This window comes from Ixodes scapularis, unplaced genomic scaffold, assembly GCF_016920785.2.
Source record: "Ixodes scapularis isolate PalLabHiFi unplaced genomic scaffold, ASM1692078v2 PGA_scaffold10__122_contigs__length_95168666, whole genome shotgun sequence".
NCBI classification, from domain to species: Eukaryota; Metazoa; Arthropoda; class Arachnida; order Ixodida; family Ixodidae; genus Ixodes; species Ixodes scapularis.
Genome location: NW_024609836.1, coordinates 92,388,692 through 92,411,153, shown reverse-complemented (window position 1 = coordinate 92,411,153; position 22,462 = coordinate 92,388,692). Strand labels below are relative to the sequence as shown.

Here is a 22,462-nt window from a genome sequence, read left to right as displayed (position 1 = left end):
GAGGGCGAGGACGCGAGAGAATTTATGAGGCAAACAATAGAGGCAACATTCGCAGAGCTTGAACCGAACGAGATTCAGCAGAACACAAACAGCAACACGGCACACGACGAGAACACTAACGAGACAACTGAGGCGACCACGGGAGAATGAGATAAAGCAGAAAGTGAAGTACCTGCTGGAACAGCGACAGTCTCGGATGGAATAGGAATGGGTCTAGTCGAGACACTAGGGACAGAAATCAAATGAAAGTTAAGACAGGAAACTGACCAAATAATAAGGGGGGGAGGGGTGCCCAACGATTGGAGACTAAGCAGAATGAGGTTACTATATAAATGCAAGGAAGAGAAGAATAGCATAACATCATACCGTCCAATAGGAGTAAGTACTGTCCTGTAAAAGACAGTATAGATACAGGCTATAAATAGAAAAATATAAGAATTGGCCAAAAACATTTAGGTGAGCCTCAGAATGGGTTCCAAAGATATCGAAGATTGGATTATAACTTATTTATCAGCACTCAATGTAGAGGGGGCACAGACGAGTAAAAAACCGTAATGAATAGCATTTATAGACATTAAGGTGGCGTACGTCAATGTGAGTCAGGGGAACGCCTGAGTACAACTGAACGAGTATTATTTAGATACATATTTAATCTGTTTTTACAAAACTGGAATACACAACTAATGAGGTTGTTACATCATGGGAAGCAGAAATAACACAACCGACAGAAATAAAAAGATGACTCATGCAGAGTTCTCCCTTATCACCTCTACTTTTTATGGTATACCTGAGTAGAATGGAAAATAAATTAGAAGAGCGCAATTTAGGTTTTGTTGCGTCCTATATAGAGAGAGGGGGAAGAATAGAATGTTCTACGCAGGCGACATTGTACTGTTAGCAGATAGCCGGGATAGGTTACAGGAGCTGATTAAGATCTTCGGAGAGGAAGGAAACTCTCTGGTTCTGAAATTCAGTTGCGAAAAGTCGGGGACCCGCTCGAAATTCTAGACGTTTTAATACAACACGTAGAGAAGTATAAATGCCTAAGAGTACGGTTGAATGAGGGAAAACAATACTTGGAAGAACATGAAGAAAATGTGCTGAAGAAAGGAAAAATGAATGCAGCAATTATGAAGCGTAAGTCACTATGGAATTACAATATATATGAAGTTGTTCGGGGAATATGGAAATGAGTCATAGTGCCGGAGTTGCATTTTTGGCAATGCGGTATTATGCATGAAATCTGAGGTCCAACTGAGCTTAGAGACCCGGCACAAGAGCGTGAGCAGACTGCCACTGGAGGGCGCATGGGAGTACACCAAATGGAGGAGTGCAGGGAGACATGGGAAGGGCATCTTTCGAGGCTAGAGAGGCGATAAGTAAGTTGAAATTCCAACGATGACTGGGCACAATTGAGGATATACGATGAACGAAAAAGGCGTATAAGCATATATACATGAACAGTTCGAACACTAAATGAAGAAACCGAACCCAAAAACTAAAATTCAAATGTCAACAGTCATGCGCGAAGGCAGAACAAACTACCTCTGTGAAAAAGGAAGCAAAAGAAGCCGAGAGCAAGATAAGGGAAGAAGAAATGCAGGGAAGATCAGCCTTATCAATGTATAGTCGACGAAAACAGGAATTAAGGAAGGAACATTTGTATGATAATTCACCGGAGAGCTTGTTATTCGAGGCTAGAACAGTAGTATTGAGGACTAGGACATATGGAACAAAGGAGGAGGGAATGGATACGCGGTGTGCCGCATGACGAAAGAATGACGAGACAATAGAAGATGAGGTGCTGAGGTGCACAGGGGCTTGCTCCCGTCAACCGTAGGGGGCGACGGATTTCGCCGGAGCGCTGGGGTTTGCAGACGAGAATGGAAAAATGGATGATAAGCGTATCCGAATAACGAAGAGGAGATAGCAAGACCGGTGGAAATTATCTAGGGAGATTTGAATGACCTACAACTAAATGACACAGCTGGGGACAGAGGAAAACTGTGACTCCCACCCGCTTGGCTCCGGCCCAAAGTCTCCACCCTTTCTCCTAGTGCCGGCGTAATGCCGACCAGGCTTGACCAGAGGAAAACTGGCGACTCCTTCGCTGGGGAGAAGAGGTGGGGGGGGGGGGGGGGGGGGCGGTTGAAGTTTTTAGTTTTTCTGCCCGATCTTCCGAAGGTCATCCTGGTGATATGCCACACCGCCTGGTGATAAATAAGAAATTGCTGAGGGTAAGCAAATTGGCCAAGGTAAGTATCATACTTTTGCTTCTTCATTTCTAGACTAGGTGGCGCAAGCTACCGCCTGATTTAAAGGGTACAGCCGTTAACATCTATTCATCCACCCATGCACCCGACTATTTAAATGTTTTATGGAGTTCTTTAATTTTCACTTTGCGTACGCCTGTCTTATGGTGGAAAAGTGACACGTGATTCGGATAAACGAGATAACTCGCCTATCAAGCTGTCTTTTCTACTCAGTCAAGTACGCTATACACAAGTTAGCGTCATTGGCAGTTTAAGAAACACAGGGCGAGGCAAATTCAGAGCACCTTATGGTCCCTATGCAGCCAATGAGTTAACCTTGTTCTCCGTCACACAAACTCCGTTACACAAACTGAACATTTTAACTACCGAAAGCGATATTACATTTATAGTGCCTTGGCTTCCACAAATATGTTTGGTAAATCTTTAGAAAATATCTTGTTAAACAAACGTAAAACTAGAAATCCTCATCAGTTGATAAAATCAACAGATAAAGAATCGCAAACTTCAAAATCCAAAGAGAAGAAACAGCAAAAAATAAACTCATTACGATACAAATTCTGCTTGCCATATAGATGGCGAAGTTACTTGATGTGGAAGCTCTTTATTTCTCGGGAAACATTTTACGAGCTGCCGTTTTGCGAGTTAGCCCTCTAATTGCATTCTTTCGTGTCGTTTGTGAAGCGTTAATGCGCGTTTCTGGAAAACGCTCGGCACGACGTTAACCTTTCGGTGGCGTGACAAAAAAAGTTGCCTCGAGCTCTTCGCTTCGCGAAATCGTGCGCCCGTGTCGTTTGTTCGGATATCCAACTTGGTCACGGCACAGCATCAACACGCCATGGCTTTGCGCAAACTTCAGGTATGAAGTTGTCGAAAACACCTTGGCGCAGGACAATTTCAATACACCTGGTGTTTCTGCTAGTACTTTCCAAAACCCCTACAAAAAAAGGTTTGAAGTGAAAAAAAAAATAACTCTTTTGTGAACAAATTGTCAGCCATGGCGAACGTCAGCGTTTGGAAAAACGCACAAATTAGCAAAAATAAATACCTGGAATCTACAAACTAATATTTTAGTTTATGAAAATAAACGCATGGTTATAATAAGAAACTTATACTGAGCGTCATCGCAAAGCCATAAATCAATCAGTTTTAGGGACACTTAAAGTACGTGAAAAACGAGGATGGGGGAAGGGCGAGTTGTTAAAGTTTTTGCTTGTACTGCTGGTGGAAGCCTGGCGATAAGAAACCACGGACGGTAATAAAATCACCCGCGTCTTCGAAATCGCCAGGTTTCCGCCTGCGGCGCGTGGGAGAACTGTAGTTTACACTCTCACTTCCCACATGCTTGAAGTCTCCCTAAAATTGACTGATTTTCTCCCTAAAATTGACTGATTTAGGGGCTTTTGATGAAGCTCAGCAAGTTGGCGTCATATAATGTCATTTATATGTAGCGATCGTGTCTTTATTCTAAGATTGACTAGAATAAAATGACTACCACAATATACGCCCCAGAATATAAAACCCACTACATCCACACGTCTATATATATACGTATATTTAGTTCGCTTTCTTGAATGTATTTAGACTGCAGTCTATCTGGGCAGAGCAAAGAAGGGAGGTACCAAACCGAACTTATCTCGTCGGCCGACGTTGGGTGCGCAGCCGTTTGGCTTCCCCACATTGCCGCGGACGGCCGTTACCCAAACGGGGGCAACCAATATTCCGGGAAATCCATTAGCCCGCTTCAGGCAGGTAATTATGTCCAATCTCGGGGGAGTTCAGTTTTAGATTATCCCCGGCACGAGCGCGAAATGAGATACCCAAGAGCAAGGGGGAAGGGGGACGTCGATGAAGCAATGCTATGGTTGGCGTCCGGCTGCTAGCCCTAACATCCGCGAATCTAAAGCTGCAGCCACCCTCTTCATACGTCATACAAAAATACATGGTGTTCGCTGCCGACATGACGACATAATCATTTGCGGACACGGCTCAGACATGTTTGAAGAATATTTGCTTCTACATGTCTATACGCTACGAACATGTCTGCCGAGAGTTTCGTATGACCAACATGACACGAAAGTCCCATTCAAGGAAGGAACACTCCTCAGACAGTGTGGCCAGATTGTCTTCTGCATGACGTATTAGCAGTATGGCCGCGGCTTTGCAGGGTACGTAATTCCAAGAGACCGCGCGTGTCTCACCGACTCACCCGTCCCGACGTCACGTCGAAGGCGTCCCTCAGCCCGATCTCGTCACCGTAGAGGACCGAGATGCTTCCAGGCAAAGCCCACAGGGTGAACAGGGCCGTCAGTGGGTCTACGTCCACCCGCGACGCCAGGCGGGAACTCTCCGAGTCCCCGATGTTCCAGCTGAACCAGGGACCAGTGCTGGAGTTCCTCAGCCGTAGCACCTCTCGCACCCTACTCCCGAAGACTTCGGACACGTTGGCAGGTCCGCCTTCGACAGCCACGGGGACGTCCAGAAGGTCAAAGAGCTCCAGGACCGGCTGGAGGAAGACGGAGCCCGCCAGATGCCCCACGATGTCGACGGACGTCATAAGGATGCGACCCCCGGCCGTCGACCGCGTCCAAGTCATCCAGGAGTCTTCTCCAGGACAATAGGACCTCGTAGAGTTCTCGGTCGTCCTGGACTTGGAGACGATCCAAGTGCTTGACGTAGAAGCCGTCGATGCCTTTGTCCAGCCAGAGTTTGACGGAACGGAAGACGTCCTCCCGGACGCTCAGATGGGACCAGTTGAGGTATAGCTGGTTCCCGAACAGCCGGTGGGGGTCGCGGCGATCGTCGTCCCAGTCTTCGTCCGGCATGCTCTGGAAATTAAACCAGTGCGAGAAGTGAGAAGAGGCTTAGGTGGCGTGCTCTTTTCGGTGTATACTGATAAATCCTGAGCCGTTGTTATCAAAATCGCACGAAATAGAAATATACCCAATGGCCGCTGTCCTTGAATATGAAAAAAAAACCAAAAAATCGAGCTTAACGTGAAAAAATTTTTAACCGCACCTTTGTTTGTCTGTTGACCCGGAACACAATCAACAATGAACCGTTTACGAGGCTGCTTATTTTTGCCTAAAACCACTGACCTCATCCATATTTGTTTTTGTATAAATTGTGTCAGAATGTTTTTTTCCATGCACTATTCGAGCCACGCGCATCTAATATGGAGTTTCGGGAATCTCACGCCCTCGTCATGTTTTGTTCGAGATAAGACCCGAAAAACACTGATTTCTTGTTCAACACTCGAAACGGCGGCTGAAAACACCTGATTTGCGGGGAAAATATGCCCCCAAAACAGTCCCCGAATTAAAAAAAACAAACAAGGAGTGCTATAGTTAATAATCCGTTCGACGTGTAAAGTGGATACTGGTTAGCGTAGTTACACTTTCATGGTGTCATTACGTCAAGATATATATACACGTGGTGTTTTGTTGTTTTTTTTGTGTTTTTTTTTTTTAAGCTTCGCAGATTTGTTTAAAAAAAAAAATCCGTGAAAGCAAAACTTATGTGGTTTGTGCAGGTGAGTTATACGGCCAGGGGGATATCGTACAGGGGGCTAATCGTAAAGGTCAGCGGGCTCATGAAGTAAAATTAGTTAATTAACCTTCTAATTATTGAATATAGACATGTTGCTCCAATTAAAACTTGCTGAGCTCCATCGAAAACCACAAAACAAGGAATTTCAGAAAGACTTTGAGCGCAGTTGTGCGCAAAAGTCACCACTCGCGCAGCAGGAGCGAGGTCACCGGTCCGACAAGGCGAACGGGCGATTTTTCCGTCTCTTATTATAGCCCCAGCCTTTTTACCCGGTGCACGAGTGGTACGTTTAGCGAACTACTACGCATCCCACGCGCTCAAGGTATATTTAAATAACGATTGACTTAGCGGTTTCGGATGACGCTCAGCAAGTTCCTAATTAGAATCATGCATTATTTCACTCATTAAAAAGCTAAAATTGATCAATTTCGCTTAATTCGCCGACTAATCGTTACGATTAGACTCATATACTCTGTCCCCCTTGCCGTAAAACTCACGTGCACAATCCTCATAAGTGTAGCTTTCACGGCTCTTTTTAGAGAAAATTGTAAAACTCAATTTTACAGGAGGACGTTGAAGCTTTGCCTTATATTGAGCTATCGAGTGGAACTCAATAGCTCAGTATAAACCTTCGCTCGTTCCCAAGCCTGCGAGCGTGTATATGCGGATTAGTAGGTAGCGTGTCTGTCTCGCGAACCGAAAGGTTCTAAGTTCGAATCCGCTCCGCCTAATATTTTTTTTTAATATGAATTATTTATTGACCAATCAGGATCTTACCGTCCACTGACAGGGCACCGGACCCTGTCAAGTCTCCTCATGGAGGCTTTTTGTCCGGTGTCCTCGGCACAATTTGGCGAAAATAAATTCGATTCAATTCAATTTCCGTGTGCTAATAAAAAGACAAAAGCAGTTATCCTCACTAAGCGAGAATGTCCCAGAGACATTTTTGGCTTTTTTATTCTATATAAATTCTTGTTGCGAGGAGTAAGCCCTAATATGCATGCTTTCATGTTTTGAAAATACACATGGTTCCGCCGATCGAGAGTGTGTTTGCTACGTTCTGCAGCGTATTATCACTTCTGTTACAACTTACAAGTCATCAATTAAGAAACGTTCTGCATTTTCCTCTCCATCGTCATTTCCAAGGCTTCTTTGGTAGATTGCACTAGAACTTTGGTAATTAATAGAGTAGGTCATACTCAAGCTAGTAACTTATAGAGTAGGTCATACTCAGGCTAATCCGCCTAAGTATTGACAGGCGGAGAGCAGCCAACTTATAACACTTTGCTACGAACGTAATTGGCTTTGGGACATCCAATTACGGTGAAACTATAATTGGATGACGCAAAACCACTTCTTCCTCACGTAGTGCCGTGACTTTTAGATCAATTTTGTATGGTTGTGTGCACGTATTTCTAACAAATTACCAATGTCCTTATGAACCTTATTAATTCCTGCAGTCCAGTCTCAAAATAAAGTTTCCGTGGCACTTCATCCCCAAATGGGGCACGGAAAACTCCAGGGAATTGGTACTTGAGGAGCCAATCCCCTTCAATTTACAGTTGGAGCTTGGCGAATATAGAAGCGAGAAGAAAAAAAAGCCTATACTTGCGCAGACACATAAAGTTTCACGTCTCTCATGCGCACGTCATGTTGAGATTCACATTCCATTATTATTCTTACGTAGAAACGTTTCTCCAAGTGCACAGTTTGTTTTTGCTTGCAAAACCATACATTTAACGATTTTCCCCAAAGCCGCCGTCACATACCCAGGATGACAATTTTTGACTAAACTAAACTGCGAAGGATTACAAAGAACGACACTGAGACTAAAAAGACAACACGACATGCGCGAACCGGTTCTAGGCTGAGGCAGATATTTGTAATCCTTCGCAGAGCAGTTTAGTCAGAGCATGAAACAAAACCAACCCCAAACACTCTTCATTCCTAAAAACACTTCTGTAAGAAAAGAAACAAAGATATCTCAAATATACCCTAGTGACGTGAGCGCCCCAAAGTGCAGTAAAGTATAATTGATGTCAGACTGAACTGCGGTCAAAGGTTCCCGTGGAACTAAGGTATCAGTCAGGCACGTAGCCAGGGGGGGGAGGGGGGGGGGGGGGGCCAAGGGGCCCGCTTCCCCCCCCCCCCCCCCGCCCCCCGAAATCTTCCATTTTGTTGGGACCTCCTCTCCCCCCCCCCCCCCCCCCCCCCCCCCCCGAAACAAAATCCTGGCTACGTGCCTGGTATCAGTGTCTCCTTCTGAGGTTCATGAAATTAAACTGAAGTAAACTCGTATAGTAGCAAACAAAAGATATTAAGCGAGTTGACTGTCAAAAGCTGTACATTCAAAACGCCTTTGCAGGTTTTTTTAACAGGACAATCCGTCGACTTTAGAAACGTCCATATAACAAATATCCAACTTTACAGAGTTGTACGTCGAAGTAGAAAACGGGAGTGCCTCTTAGAGAACTTCGTCGTCAAATGTAGTCATTCCCAAGACAGAAATATGAGCCATTGACGAATTCGGCGGTTCTAGACAGTACGTTGGCAACGAGCCCATGTTACGCGCTACATATACTTTTTTTTTGTACGATTCGGTGTGTAATTTAAATACAAACGCTGTTTCCTTCGCCACGGTGCTTTTGTATTCATTTACAATTTAAGAAACGTAGAGCGTGTCAAGTTCCGTGCATCAAATTATCGCTGTAGTTTCGTTTATTTTGGATTAACAGAAAGGTCACTAATAATATTTGCACACGCCACTAGGATATAGATGTGCTATTGCATTGCACTTGCAAAGAGGCACCCAAGTCGGAAATCTCTCGATACTGTTGGACGTAGTCTGTAAACTGTAACAGACCCAAATTTTCCAACTCACACAATGTCGCTCACAGGCTTATTAAAAGGGAAGGTAGACAGGACTGATTCCAGGATCAATTCCATCTACGCTGCATCAGGACCCGAATAGATGTGCACATGCGATTGTCATTAACTGTACAAGAGAGCATTCGACCGATTTCTCAACTAAAATTTCAGCCAGTTATATTAGAAAGGCATCGAGTGACTGTAGTTTTGTTTATTCTTGATTAAGAGAGTAAGGTCGATATCTAAATTTCAACGCACCACTTGGATATTGATGTGATATTGCATTGCAGTGGCAAAGAGTACCCTACGTCGGAAATCTCTCGGTAATGTTTGATTTAGTCTGCAAACTATAACAAATGGGATTTTTTTTTTCTAAATAGCACAATTTCGTTTAGAGACATGTCAAAAAGCAACGTAGACAGAACTGATCCCTAGATCGATTCTCTCTACGCTGTATGAGGACCCACGAGCGACTGGCATGAACCGTAACGAGACAGCCTTCGACCGATTTGTCAACCAGAATTCCAGTCAGTTATATCAGGGAGGCCTCGCGTGACTGTAGTCTCGTTTATTCTAAGCTACGAGTAAGCCCATTATCCCAATTTGAACGAACCATTCGGATATTGATACGATATTGTATTGCAGTTGTAAAGAGTTCACAAAGTCGGTAATATTTCGATGTTTGGTGTTTTCTACAAAGTGAATCAAATGGGAATTTTTTTTTTCTAAATTAAAGAATATCGTTTAGACCTTAAAAAGCAACGCGTAAACAGGATTGATACCTTCATCAATTTTGCCTTGGCAGCATAATGACCCGTGTACACGTACGATTGTCATTAACCATACGAGGCAGCATTCTACCGATCTGTCACTTATATTAGGGACACATCGAGCGACTATAGTTTCGTTTATTATAAATTATGAGTAAGGTCAGTATCTAAAATTGAAAGCACCTCTTGGATATTGATGTGATATTGCAGTGCAATTGCAAATAGCCGACCAAGCAGGTAATCTCTCGATACTGTTTGATGTATTCTACAACCTGCAACCAATGGGAATTCTTTCTAAATGACACAATGCCGTTCACAGACATATTATGGTCCACGCTGCATGATTACCCGTGTACATGTACGATTGTCATTAACCGTACGTTAGAGCATAATATTGTACCAATCCGTCAACACAAATTCCAGCCGGTTATATGAGGGAGGCATAGAGTGACTGTAGTTTCGTTTATTTTAGATTAAGAGCAAGGTTAAAGTTAATGTTTGCGTACATCACTCGGATATTGGCTCCCACAGCACTGCTTTGTTTACGTTGCGTTATGATACGGGAGCTTACGTCTGCTCACGCCTCGAGTCACCGGGGTATATCTATGGGCGTACCAACCGGCGGGGCAAAGGGGGCGGTTGCCCCCCCCCCCCCCAGTTTTCACAGTGGGGGGCAAAACATGTGTTTTGCCCTTCCCCCCCCTCCCTGAAACAGCCGCCACCGGGCAGGGTAAACACTGGGCGGCGGCGCGCAAGGGATACCAAGGGCACCGCCCTCCGGCCCTGGGGGGGGGGGGGGGGGTTCTGGTTTGCCCCCCCCCCCCCCCCCCACTTAAGAACAAGTTGGTACGCCACTGGGTATATCCGTGCTCCGTATGAAGTGTAGCAACCAGTTCAAGGTGCAGCATCGCACGCAACGTATGAACCACGGATATTGCGGTTATTTATTACGGGACATCAGAAAACGCAAGCGATCCCTCTATGTGAATGGGTCTTTGGACACTATAGTCGCTCACATAATCAAGCGCGTGCTTTTTGCCTTCCGCCGTGCTTTGGTTGCGCACTCGAGAGGCACGAGACGTCGAAACGTTGCCAAATGTAGGCAGCTCGCGCTGGAGGCGAGGGGATCGAAGCTCCACCTCCCTGACCTTTTCATCCTGCCAGGGACTATAAGACCTCTCCTCATACCGTGATAGCCTCGAATACCATATTTTATTTTGGTTTACTGGTATTGTTGTTTTTTTCTTCTCTAAGACGCGAATGTTTGCACGGTTATGCGAAGATAAAGCAGCGTTCACACTGACATGTCGAAACTTTCGCGCGACAAACTTTTGTCGCAAATGCGACCGTCGCAAATGCGACAGTGGCAAATCGCAAATGCGGCCTGTTTGGAGCAGTCGCTTCCAGACCAATTTTTGCGACCGGTCGCCAAGTCACGTGACGGCCGAACCAATTAGCGGCTCCTCGGAAATAGCGTTGGCTGTAACGCGTTACAAAGAAAGGCGTTACCGGTAACACGTAACTTTGTTCTCGCTAACGCGTACCCAACTCGTTCGATTTTCAAAACAGTAAGGAGTAACGTACTAGCGGTACTTATTTCGAGTAACGTGTAACGGAGTTACGTTATTCGTTGCGCATTATCTCCTCGAAACTGAAAAAAATAAAATGCGTTGAAATATTTTTGGTGTTTTTAGGTGCAGAGCCAAGTAAATTTTTCGCGTTTTTTTGCGTTTTTTTTTTTTTTGCGTGTTTACTTGTGAATATTTAGGTAAAACCATAAAAAAATATAAAGTAATTATATCCAATTTCTGTATGAACATAAGGTTTCTTGAAATATATCATTTCTGCATACCTGTAATATCAAAAGAGTAAAACGTGTTAATTCATAACCAAAAAAAAGTAACTCCAAAGTAACGTGAGTTATTTTTCATCGGTAACGGTAATGCGTTCCTTTTATTTGCAGGTAACGAGTAACGTATTTCGTTATTTTTGTTTTTTTGGAGACGCCTACAACGTTGTTCGGAAGTAACGTGAGGTGCGCCTCCCGTTTGTTTACATCGGGCGCACCGAACTTCTGTTTGTGGGAGAAGCAACCAACATATTGTCGCGAAGGACAGACGATGAGGCAGAAGAAAACGGAATGAACTAAAGATTTAAGGGGGGCGAACTTGTGCCAGAACGAAAAACAAAAGAGCACACGTCGAGAAAGCAGCAGGGAGCGTCGATGGCGGAAGCATCAAGCGACGGTTCGTCTACGTAACCGCTGGCTACCGCGAGAGAGAACCCGTGAATGAATAGCCAATAGGCAACCTGCAATGCTGTTTGGTTTGGCGCTATCTAGCGGCTGAAGCATGAAACATTGGGTATGCCTGGGAGTGGCGACTGCTTTGTTCAAACGGTTTTACTCTGGTGGCGCCGCTTAGCGCAGTCTCTGAAGTAAGCAATACTGGGTATCCCAGGAAGCCCTGATCGCGTAACATGCCAGTTCGGCGGAAGCTACGGCCCTGGTGAGCCAATCGGAACGTGACTACGTATCACCAAAGTGCGCTTTTACTGCGAATAATTAACAGGCTTTTCGCTGCGTCATGCTCCAATATGTGTTCGTTTCGCTCGTATACGTCGAGCATTTTGAAACCGTCGGCACGCAATCTGGGGCTTATTGTTCACCCTTTGCAAGTTACAAGGAGACAGGGTATAACCGTGGGGTCTCACCCTGCCGGCGCCGCCTGCTTGTTGCCGGCTGGCTATACGGCGCTCGGCTCTTTAATCTGCTATGCTTGTCATCTCGAATATTCGACCTAGCTAGAATATTCGGGAAAAAGCTAGGGGGGACCGAGTAGGCAAGGCCATTGTGGCCTCCTTATCTTTTTTTCGCTCCGGGTAAGAGTGTACATGAATCTCCCAGATGAACTAAGAAGCGTACGCTTCTTAGTTCATCTAGAAGATTTATGTATCTTATATCTGGGCCGTATCTTATATCTTATATCTTATATCTTAAATCTTATATCTGGGCCATATCTGGCCATATCAAGCATTATATGATTATATTCGGCCTATATACAGCCTTATCTGGCGTATATACAGACTTATCTGGCGTATATACAGCCTGATATGGCGTATATACAGACTTATCTGGCGTATATACAGACTTATCTGGCATATATACAGCCTAATATGGCGTATATACAGACTTATCTGGCGGCCGGTTTTCAATATATTAAAAACTTAAGAAAAGTAAAAAAAATATTCTTTGTTAGCAAACTCTGAATGACCCATTGTTCGCGAGCTAAATATTAGCACAAGTAATCCCAAACTTCAGCTTTGACAAGCTTAAGTTTGATAATATTTGTGCTAGTTTTCACGAGGATTTCAATGTAGCTTAATTATTTCAAAGTGTTAACATTACGCCCAAATAGACAATTTGCTAAATCCCCAAGCGCTTCGGCCCGTACTCGAGGAATCATGGGGACAGTGTTTCTTCAGCTGCCTAGTGATCGAAAGTAACGAGCAATTCTATGGTTACACAGATTTGAGTGTAATTCGGAGTCACCCTGAACACGTGCCGTACAGAACCCAAGTACCTGCCATACCACTTTTAAAATGTCCCGCCAATGTCAGTACTGTGCATTCCGTCCAACCTTCAACCTGGATGAGCTGCAGGCATATCTCTTACATTATTATCATTCTCGTACAGCTTCAAAGACGCTGATATTAAGTTAGAAACGCTAAAAATGTCATAAACGGCTTTGATGAATCCGAGCTAAATCCAGGTTTTGTTTGTTGTGACTTCTCGACTTTAAGTAATTCCTGCTAAAACGACAGTCACGAGAATGATAATATGGTAAGAGATTTCGGCGGCTCAGCCTGGCTGAAGGTTGGACAGAATGCACAGTATCATAAACGCTGTCATTGACGAGAAAATTTAAAAGTGATATGACAGGTACTTGAGCCCTATGGGACGCTTGTTCAGGGTGACTACGAATTACACTCGAAACTGTGTAACCATGGAATTCGTCAAAACTAGCGATCACTAGGGAGCTGAAGGATCACTGTTTCCATAACTTCACGAGTGCGGGCCGGGGCACTTGGGAGAATTGTAGACAATAAAAATATAAAGTGCTGATTTCTGGATTGTGTCGTTTTGAAATGCCTGGCCACATTTGGAATGTCCTTACTTAGCCAGATCTGGGGTTTCCATACCTAATCAGGGGTATCAGGCTATATCTGGCATTATGAGGCTATATCTGGCAGATATACCATATCAGGTTATATGTGGCCAACTTTTGATATGGCCATATCTGAAAACTTCAGATCTGGCCAGATATAAAGTTTTTGTAAGGGGTATCTTTTCGATCATGCACGAGGCAATATCCATCCAACGCCTCGGTTCATGGCAGCGGCCGTTGAAAAAGAGCCACGGATGTCTCTGTAGTTGCTCCGGTCAGCATAATTACTCCGGTTTAAACAAGCTCCCGAGAAAGAACGCGGCCTGGCAGCAAATCCGCGCCACCTTTGTTTTGACGGGTACGTATTGCGACCCGGTAGCCCGAGTGAGCGCACGTCGATGTAGTGATTGCTCTTTTTTTTTTTTGTACTGCTCAGAAGGCACTAAACCACCATAAAGAGTATTTTTTTTATATGGCAACAAGGACGGGTGTGTATCTGTGAGACAACGAAAATGGTAAAGCAGAAAAACGCGAAACCGAGCTGTGGCGGGGAGGGCGGAATCGATCGCGGTTCCCGCGTTATAGCTTATTAGAAGCGACTAGCCGTTAGCGGCCATGGATGCAGAGTCATGGAGGCTTTTTGCGGCGGCTCTTATCTGCTAAGATCAGAGAACCTAAAACTTTATAACAGGCAGCACCCCTATTCGAACGAGCGCCCGGAAAAAGAACTCGGCCTGGCAGCAAAATCTGTGGCTTTCGGCTCGACAGGTCCGCGGGAGCTCGAGTGAGTGCAGGTAATTAGTGTAGTGATTATGCTTTCATTGTATACGGTTGCAAAAGTTCCATGGCCAATACCGCGAGTACTTATTTTGTGGCGAAAACGACGCACGGGAAATTAAAAATGGGAAAGCGGCGGAATGTGAACCTGAGCTGTATTGGCGACGTGCGCGACCAGAAGTGTCGCTGTGGTCGGCATTCGCGATTGGACACACCATAACTTCCTGTATGGCGATAATGCCTGCCCAATCACCGGTTCACGGCGAGGTGAATCCTGCCAATCACAGCGAGACAAATTCTGGTTGTTACGTGACGAACGAAAAGCGTATACAGTATCGCTTTAAGCGCAGTCCACATATAACAATATATACCACATATAACGATATACCGCTTATAACGATCATTTATTGAGTTCCTGGATGAAAAGTTTCAATATAGGCACCACCGAAGGCACCACCGAAATATCTTGACGCTAATAGGTGCAAGGACGGAATCGACGCCGGCTTCCGAGAAATTCCGAGAAAGTGACTCGCCGGTAGTGACTGGCCAATCGCTCGCAGTGTTAACGTCGCCGGTGGTCGCTTGTCGTATGTCGCTAGTCGCTCGCACGACTGTCGCTAGTCGCAGCAAGTGTGAACACGCCTTAACATTTACGAGACGGGTCTTTTTTCACGTCCGAAGTTCCCGACGTCTTAACGAATGTAGGGAGTGTCTTAATAACTTTAATTTTTTTTTCTTCGCGATTCTATCTCCGGCGACCTTATCGGCTAATGCAGCAGTCTCATTGACTGCAGTGATGATATGTTAGAGCATAGCTTCCTATATACTGACAAAGCCTGGCAGTTCGCCACGAGAAGCGGCAGCCGAAATGGACAAGGTGGAGCGGCAAACAACATCAGGGAGGAGAGCCACGTGACTGGCGCCCCGCTGCGGCGAGACACCGAAAAACACTTCTACCGAGCGATCAAGTGTGTTTCTGGTCCTCGCCGCTGCAAAACCTGTGCGCTGACGTCCACGTTCCCCGAGGAATGGCTCTTTCATGCTCTTTGCTACCAGTCTGCGACCGGGAACTCTATGGCCCCGTCGTCGAACTGCCAGGCTTCATAGAGTTAGCGACTTACCACGCCTCGCGCGTTTCTTAAGATCCCAGTGACTATACTCGTTGCAATAACAATAACAAACGACAACAACTCGTGACCTGACGCCCAACGCAATCGATAATGTTATTTTGATGGAATCATCTATTTTAAGTGCCATTTTTATTATTCCCGGCTAACAATCAATGAAGCACAACAAATAACCCATAATCCTGGCTCTTGTTTTTTTTTTTCTGCACGGGATCGGTTATATTGGTGATAGGGTGATAGGAAACTCACAAGGACGACGAGATACGTGTCAATGCATGTTTAGCGCTGCTTGTTACCGAATCGACGCCTCGGCTGCTATCTGACTTAAGGCCGGTTCTCACATGCAGCGAAGCGTTGATGTAGCGCTGCTCACGTGCCGTCAGCTCCTTATCGTCTGCCACGAGCAACAGTTTTGACGGTGTGATACAAAGCTGGTGAACGCTCCCGTCGGCACGTGCTTAGCGCGAGGTCAGCGCTATGCTTGTAGCGCTCCTCTGCATGTGTGAACAGGCCTTGACAGTGAAATAAGAGCCAAGTTAGTAAAGTAAATAAGTGCTAAGTAAAAAAAAAAAAAAAAAAAAAAGCATTTTAGAAGTAAAAAAATAAACAATCAAACTTTATTAGCGATCCACAGTACGCGGTTTCTGTTTTTCGGGCAAAGCAAAGACTCTTAAATGTCTTCAAAAAGAAAATTGCTAAAACTGCAAAAACGCAGAAACGAAAAAAAAAAAAAAAAATCACTCGTCTCCTTTGTAAAAACATTACACAGTCAAAAGAAGAACAGAAGCCAGACGTGGGGGACTTCGTGATATGGAAATCTCTATTACGGCGAACTGCGGTGATTGAAGGTATAAGAAACATCGACGGCAAAAGACCGCAATTTTATTTGAGCCGCCCGTATATCAATGATTGTATGATGGCAAAAGGTATCGTACCGTAATCTTAATTCCTATTTATTCGTAAATGCCCTATTTTTTGTTTTGTTTTTTATTACGAAGCTTGTTTTTTTTTATTTTTTTATTTTCACTCGAAAATGGCAAAGGGATCGCGACACGTAATCTAATATTAGATTGCTTCATCGCTTCTCATGAATGTAGTTGGGAAACACTTCCCGCCGCAATCGATCACAGCTGCGTCCTCGCTGTACTTCGTTTTGTTTTCTTCGAAGACGCAAGAATTCGCAAGATCGTAAAACAAAATGTCGACATTTCCTTCGCATCAATGATGCGCCCCCAAACTCATAAAATGCCGACAGTAAAAGCTCGCAGACAAGCTCTGCATACAAACCTGCGATACGATCTCTCGGCTCGAGAATGCTCGATTGCCTCGACGCCAATACCTTATTCCATTAATCATAATGCGACCGGAGTGATGAAAGTCCAAACTATTTGATCGATACCACTATTGGCGAACTTCCCTCGGCGAACTTCCCTCGGCGAACTTTCCTCAGCGAACTTCCCTCGGCGAACTTTCCTCTGCGAACTTTTTTCGGCGAACTTTCCTCGGCGAACTTTCCTCGGCGAGCTTTCCTCGACGAACTTTCCTTGGCGACCGTCACACAGTGAACTTTTATCACTGACTTTGGTCAGCGAACGTTTCTCTGCCAAAAATTTATCGGCGAACCTTCCTCGGCGAACTTCCCTTGGTGAACCTTTCTCGGCGAACTTTCTTCGGCGGACTTATATAGCCTTACTTTCCTTGGTGAACTTCGATCGGCGTACTTTCCTTTGCCAACATTTCTCGGCGAACGTTTGACGGGAAATCTTCCTCGGCGAACTTTCTTCGGCGAACTGTCTGTGAGTTTTTGCGGCCCAAGATTTCACGCCTCTATCCACCCCCCTCCCCCCCCCCCCCCCCCAGAAAAAAAAAGAAAGAAAAACAAACAAAAGAAGCGAGACAAGTTCTCAAGTCGGAAAAACCTGTCGGTGCGCGCGAAAGCGTGAACAAGGGTGCTATGTCTGAAGGCCAACGCACCATGCGTCGACGTTCGATCGAACGTTCTGGGTACAAATATATATATATATATATATATATATATATGAAGATGGAGGGAAACTTCCGCTGTCGTTGTTTTCTTATGAAGCATGGTGTAAGGTTCAAAAAACAACGGACACGCCAAAGAGACCTCCACTCAGGCGCCACTCACAACTATATTTGAAAAGTGCAGAGAAAAAAGAAATACATATCCCGTCACCTTTATCACGTCCACGCATGCCCTTGGCCTCGGGATGAACGCTTAATCTCTCATTCACTGAAACTTCTAGACAAAATCTTATCTCAACGACGACGACGACGATTGGAATAGGAAGGACCATTTTCTGATGCTGCTACAGTAAACTTGGATTTTTCCGATTTTCTGCTAATTTTCTTGTCATGGAGGCTCCTAACAAGACGGACGCGTCGACTAGGGCTCCAAGGAAAGATCAACGTGGATCCAGTGCAACTCATTTCGAACCTTGTCTGCTCCACCGGCTGCGACAGAAAATTTCACTGCAGATGTTTAAACATCAGCCTCGAGGAATGCAATACAGTCGACTCTCATTAATTCAAACTCGAGGGGGGCCGAAAATTTGTTTGAATAAAGCAAAGTTTGAATTATCAGGAGTTTCTTCCCAAAGAGACGCATAGGATGGGACCTGCACATTAGTTTGAATTATCCGAAAGTTTGAATTAAGAGATTTTGAATTAACGAGAGTCGACTGTATCTCTACGAAATCTGGCGCCAGCACTTTCAAATGCACGAATTGCACCTTGCGCCATAGCAAGTCACCGAAAGGCCAGGATGACATACGAGACACGCCGAAGGACAACATGGCGAACGCTTCCACCGCTAAGCCAGCGGCAGCACGGGGATGACCTTTACGTCCCCGCTGGTTTGCTGCGCTTGATCGACAGTCTAGACCCGTTGCTGTAGGCATAGCCACGAGACGCGGCCGCCGAAATTGAGAAGGTAGAGCGGCAGACAACACCCTAAAATAAGGGTATATTCTTACACCCTTTATCACATATACAACACCCCAAAACTTCAGATGGATGTACTGCGCACTGACGTTAAACCGACGCTACCAAATTTCACGAGTGGCTTAATAGCCGAGATGTACAACTTAGTAAAATAGCTGATGTAAGTGTGACTGACTGCAAAAAGGTTATCGGGGTTTTCATGGTTCAACTGCAAAAATGTTTTTTTTTTTCTGTAGACTTTGATACGTACTTTAGTTGTTTAATATGTTATATCGTACCGACATCAACCCTCTCGTGAAAGTTAGTAACGTCAGATCGACGTCAGCGCGCTGTACGTCGAGCTGAAGTTTTGGGGTGTCGTTTACATGTGACAAGGGGTGTAAGAATACACCTTTTTTTTTTTTTTAGAGTGACCGGCTGAGAGGAGAGCCTAGAGTGCCGTCATACACACCCGCTTTTGCTTGAGTAGTGACATCTCAGCCATTTTTCCGCCCAATCGTTTTCAATGCATTTTGAAGCGCGCGCAATCCGGTGTCACTCAGCCCGAGCGCGTATAGCTTTGGCTAATGCATAGACGCCATTTTACCGCCCAAGTCACGCACTCAGTGCACGAGAGCGTCACGCGCTGGCACATTCAGGGAAACAATGGATGTCTTCACCCTGAGAGAGACAGACATGTAGGCACCCTAGGAGAACTAGGTGACGGGCGCCCCGCTGCGGCGAGACGCCGAAACACACCTCTCCCGAGCGATAGAATGTGCGCTCGAGCTCCTCGCGTTCCTCGTGCAACCGCTTCTTTTCTCGTCGAGTTTGAGAACCATGGTTTGGGTCCTCGCCGCTGCATAGGCTGTGCGCTGACGTCCGGTTTCCGCGAGAAATGCTCTGTGCCACCAGATCCTCGCGCTCCAAATCTCCGACCGGGCACTGTATGGCTCCGTCGTCGATCCCGTCCTAGACGGGAAGTCAATTGTGTGTTCCGAAATGGTTACTCGATTTCTCTCGTATTCTTCCTTTCATTTTTCTTCTGACCATGCCGTCTTTGACGCCATTAACAAACCGGAAGTTTGGTCGGAGGGCAGTATTTTGCACCAGTTCTTTGGCCAGCTGCGGAATTGTAATGGAAACAAAGTATTTTCCGTCCTCACCAAACGTGAAAAGTTGTTTTGCAGACTATTTTAGTCGATGCTACACAATTGGTCAGCCAATTATTCAGCCTATTGACATAGAAATAAATTGCCACGATGTTTTATCGGATGATAGAGTAGATACGGATGAAATTGAGGAAGGTAATTAAATATTAAACCGAAGTTATCTACTGGGGTAGATTGTATTCCGATCTTTTTAATCAAAGGTTGTGGTGACTTGTTTGCACCGATTTTGAAACACATTTTCAACCTGTCACTTCGCTCTGGTGTGTTCCCATCGTTATGAAAGAAAGCTGTTGTGCCACTATTAAAGGGGGGGGGGGGCGATTTATCGGTTGTCAGTAATTAGCGGCCTGTTCCTTTACTGTGCGGCTTTTCTAAGGCCTTTGAGGAAGTTACTAATAAAAGTATAAATTATTGCTTTCATCAGAGACTAACGGCTTCGCAGCACGGATTTGTTACAGGATGGCCAGATGAAGCCAACTTGTGCTGCTTTTTACACTTCGCTGTACCAATTGTTAAAATAGGGGATAGGTATATGCTATTTATTTTGATATTTCTAAAGCATTCGACAAAGTTACAAAGTTACTCCACAAATTATCGTTACACGGTTGTTGTTCTGAACTGCTTCTCTGGCTTCAAAGCCGTTTGTCATGTTGTACGAATCAAGTTCGAATTTTCCGTGTCCATTCTAAACTATTTTGCTCAACTTCAGGTCTCCTCTAGGGGTTCATTGATAGGCCTCTTCCGTTTCTGATATTGGTTAACGACATAGCCTCATGTGTCAAAAAAATCTGAGCTCGTACTGTTTGCGGAGGACATTAAGATTTTTATGCGCGTTGCTACTCCTCTTGATTGTAATGCTCTTCAGCACTACGTGAATAACATACTGCAATAATTTTGGGCGAATAATTTGCTCCTAAACCCTTCCAAAACTAAAATTGTCTCTTTGAACAGACGACACGCTGTTATTAATTTTAATTACACTTTGGGATGATCTCCAATCGAAGGAGTGACTGTAATGAAAGATCTCGATGTGTGCTTTGATAGCGCGTTAAAATTCAATGCTCACGTTTCTTTTCTTGTTGGCCGTGCGATTAAAGCTTTTGGTATTTTATCTCGTATAACTCAAACGTTCAGACACCCTGCTTGTATTACTCGTTTATTTTGTTTGTGCTTCAGTTCGTTCATGGCTCGAATTTGCCTCGGTGGTTTGGAATGCTCTTACACGTACATAATCTCCAAACAATTAATCGGTGCAAAAGAGAATGATACTCATTGTATACGACAGACACTTTCAGCGTCGCTTTTATTATGATCATGAATTTTTTCTAAATTCTGTTTTACTTAGGTATTTGTCAAACAGAAGATTTGAGCGTTATTTGATATTTTTGCACAGGGTGGTAAATGGTTAGATTGATGCTAACTTACTTCTGAATTCTCTCGATTTTCATGTTCCTTGTCGCGTTATTGGAAATTTTGCTGCATTTTACGCTTAATCCATGTCTAAGCTCTCACCACTGTCCGGTATGCAGAGTTTATTTGATGGTATCGCATCCTCTAGCTTGGACGTTTTCACGGATCCCTCTGTTTTTACGCCGAGACTTGGAGAGTCTAGTTGAAAGTTGAAACTGCACTACATTTTGTGTGAAGTGTACCCACTATTTGTAGTCATGTTAATTTTTACGTGTGATGATGTGCGTGTGTATTGTTTTTTATCTTCTTGTTTGCGCCAATGTGAAGACCCGTGGTTTTATTTGGGCACATAAAATAATCAACATTACATATTATTATCATTATTATTATACAGCTTAATAGATGTGTCATTTGAAAAACCCGAGAGAATAAAACATGTAGGGACTAAGAGAGACAGTACAATTACAGTACGGTCTCTCTTTATATTCTGTACTCTTTGTCAGACGGTATACATACAGTACGGTTCGTCCCTACAAGCTTTCCTTCGTGTATTTTCAAACTTTCTTTGCCAACCCGTAAGTTAATTTTAGATGTGTCACTTATGCATTATGAAGTGTGCTTCTATTAACGCGCGCTCTTTTTAGCACTTGCCCTTACCCAAAATCGTTTTCTCAGAAAGACGCGACTCACAATTGCTTTTCCTGCAGTCTTTAGGCAATGTGCCCCATCATTCGTCTTTCAATTTTGCGCGTGCTCCCTTGGTCGACGACTCGCACATCTTCCAGTTGATCCTACGTAGAAATTTCTACACGAAAGGGGGATTTCATATACCACCCTGGTGACGCAATCAAGATACAAGCCTGGCATGCCTTGTGGTGCAGCCTCGCCTGTTACAGTTGCCTTTCGCAATTTGAGGGCAGAGTTTTGGTCATTTGCTCCAAGCTAAAAACAAAAAAAAAAAGAACGAGTGGTATTTCAATATGATTTGCCGCCTTCTTGAGGTTGCGCGACATTTTATTCACGTATGCCTCATTTTGTGCCTCATTTTGCTCAGTTTCGTTTGCGTCTTTGCCGTATTGGTATGTTATTTTACTTTTTAAATGATTCCTTCCACCAAATTCGACACGATCGTTTCAGGGTAGCGCTCTGATAATAGTCTGGCCACCTGGTTCTCAAAACTTGTCTGCATCCGGTGTGCGCACGATCTTCTGAAAGCCGACTCTATGCATAGCATGGTGATACCTCTTTTATTTACCTTACAATGCGCGGAATCATAAGGCAAGAGTTGCTTTTGGGACCGTGGGAAATACATCCAGGACGAGTGTCCTTCTAAGACCTTAAAACTCAAATCTAACTGTAGGCCACCATGCTCACGCAGTTCAACGGTGTAAGTGAATCCTTTCCCATGCTGCC

At 44.6% G+C, this 22,462-nt stretch overlaps 1 protein-coding gene across 1 annotated transcript in view; it reads right to left on the bottom strand.

Moving 5' to 3' along the window:
* The window catches only part of LOC8032528 (neutral and basic amino acid transport protein rBAT), a 55,089-nt gene that overhangs the window by 5,175 nt on the left and 27,452 nt on the right, over nt 1-22,462 (bottom strand). Inside the window, 2 exon segments of the mRNA XM_040501290.1 lie at nt 4,480-4,839; nt 4,841-5,082. Of these exon segments, the coding sequence (XP_040357224.1) occupies nt 4,480-4,839; nt 4,841-5,082 (602 nt within the window).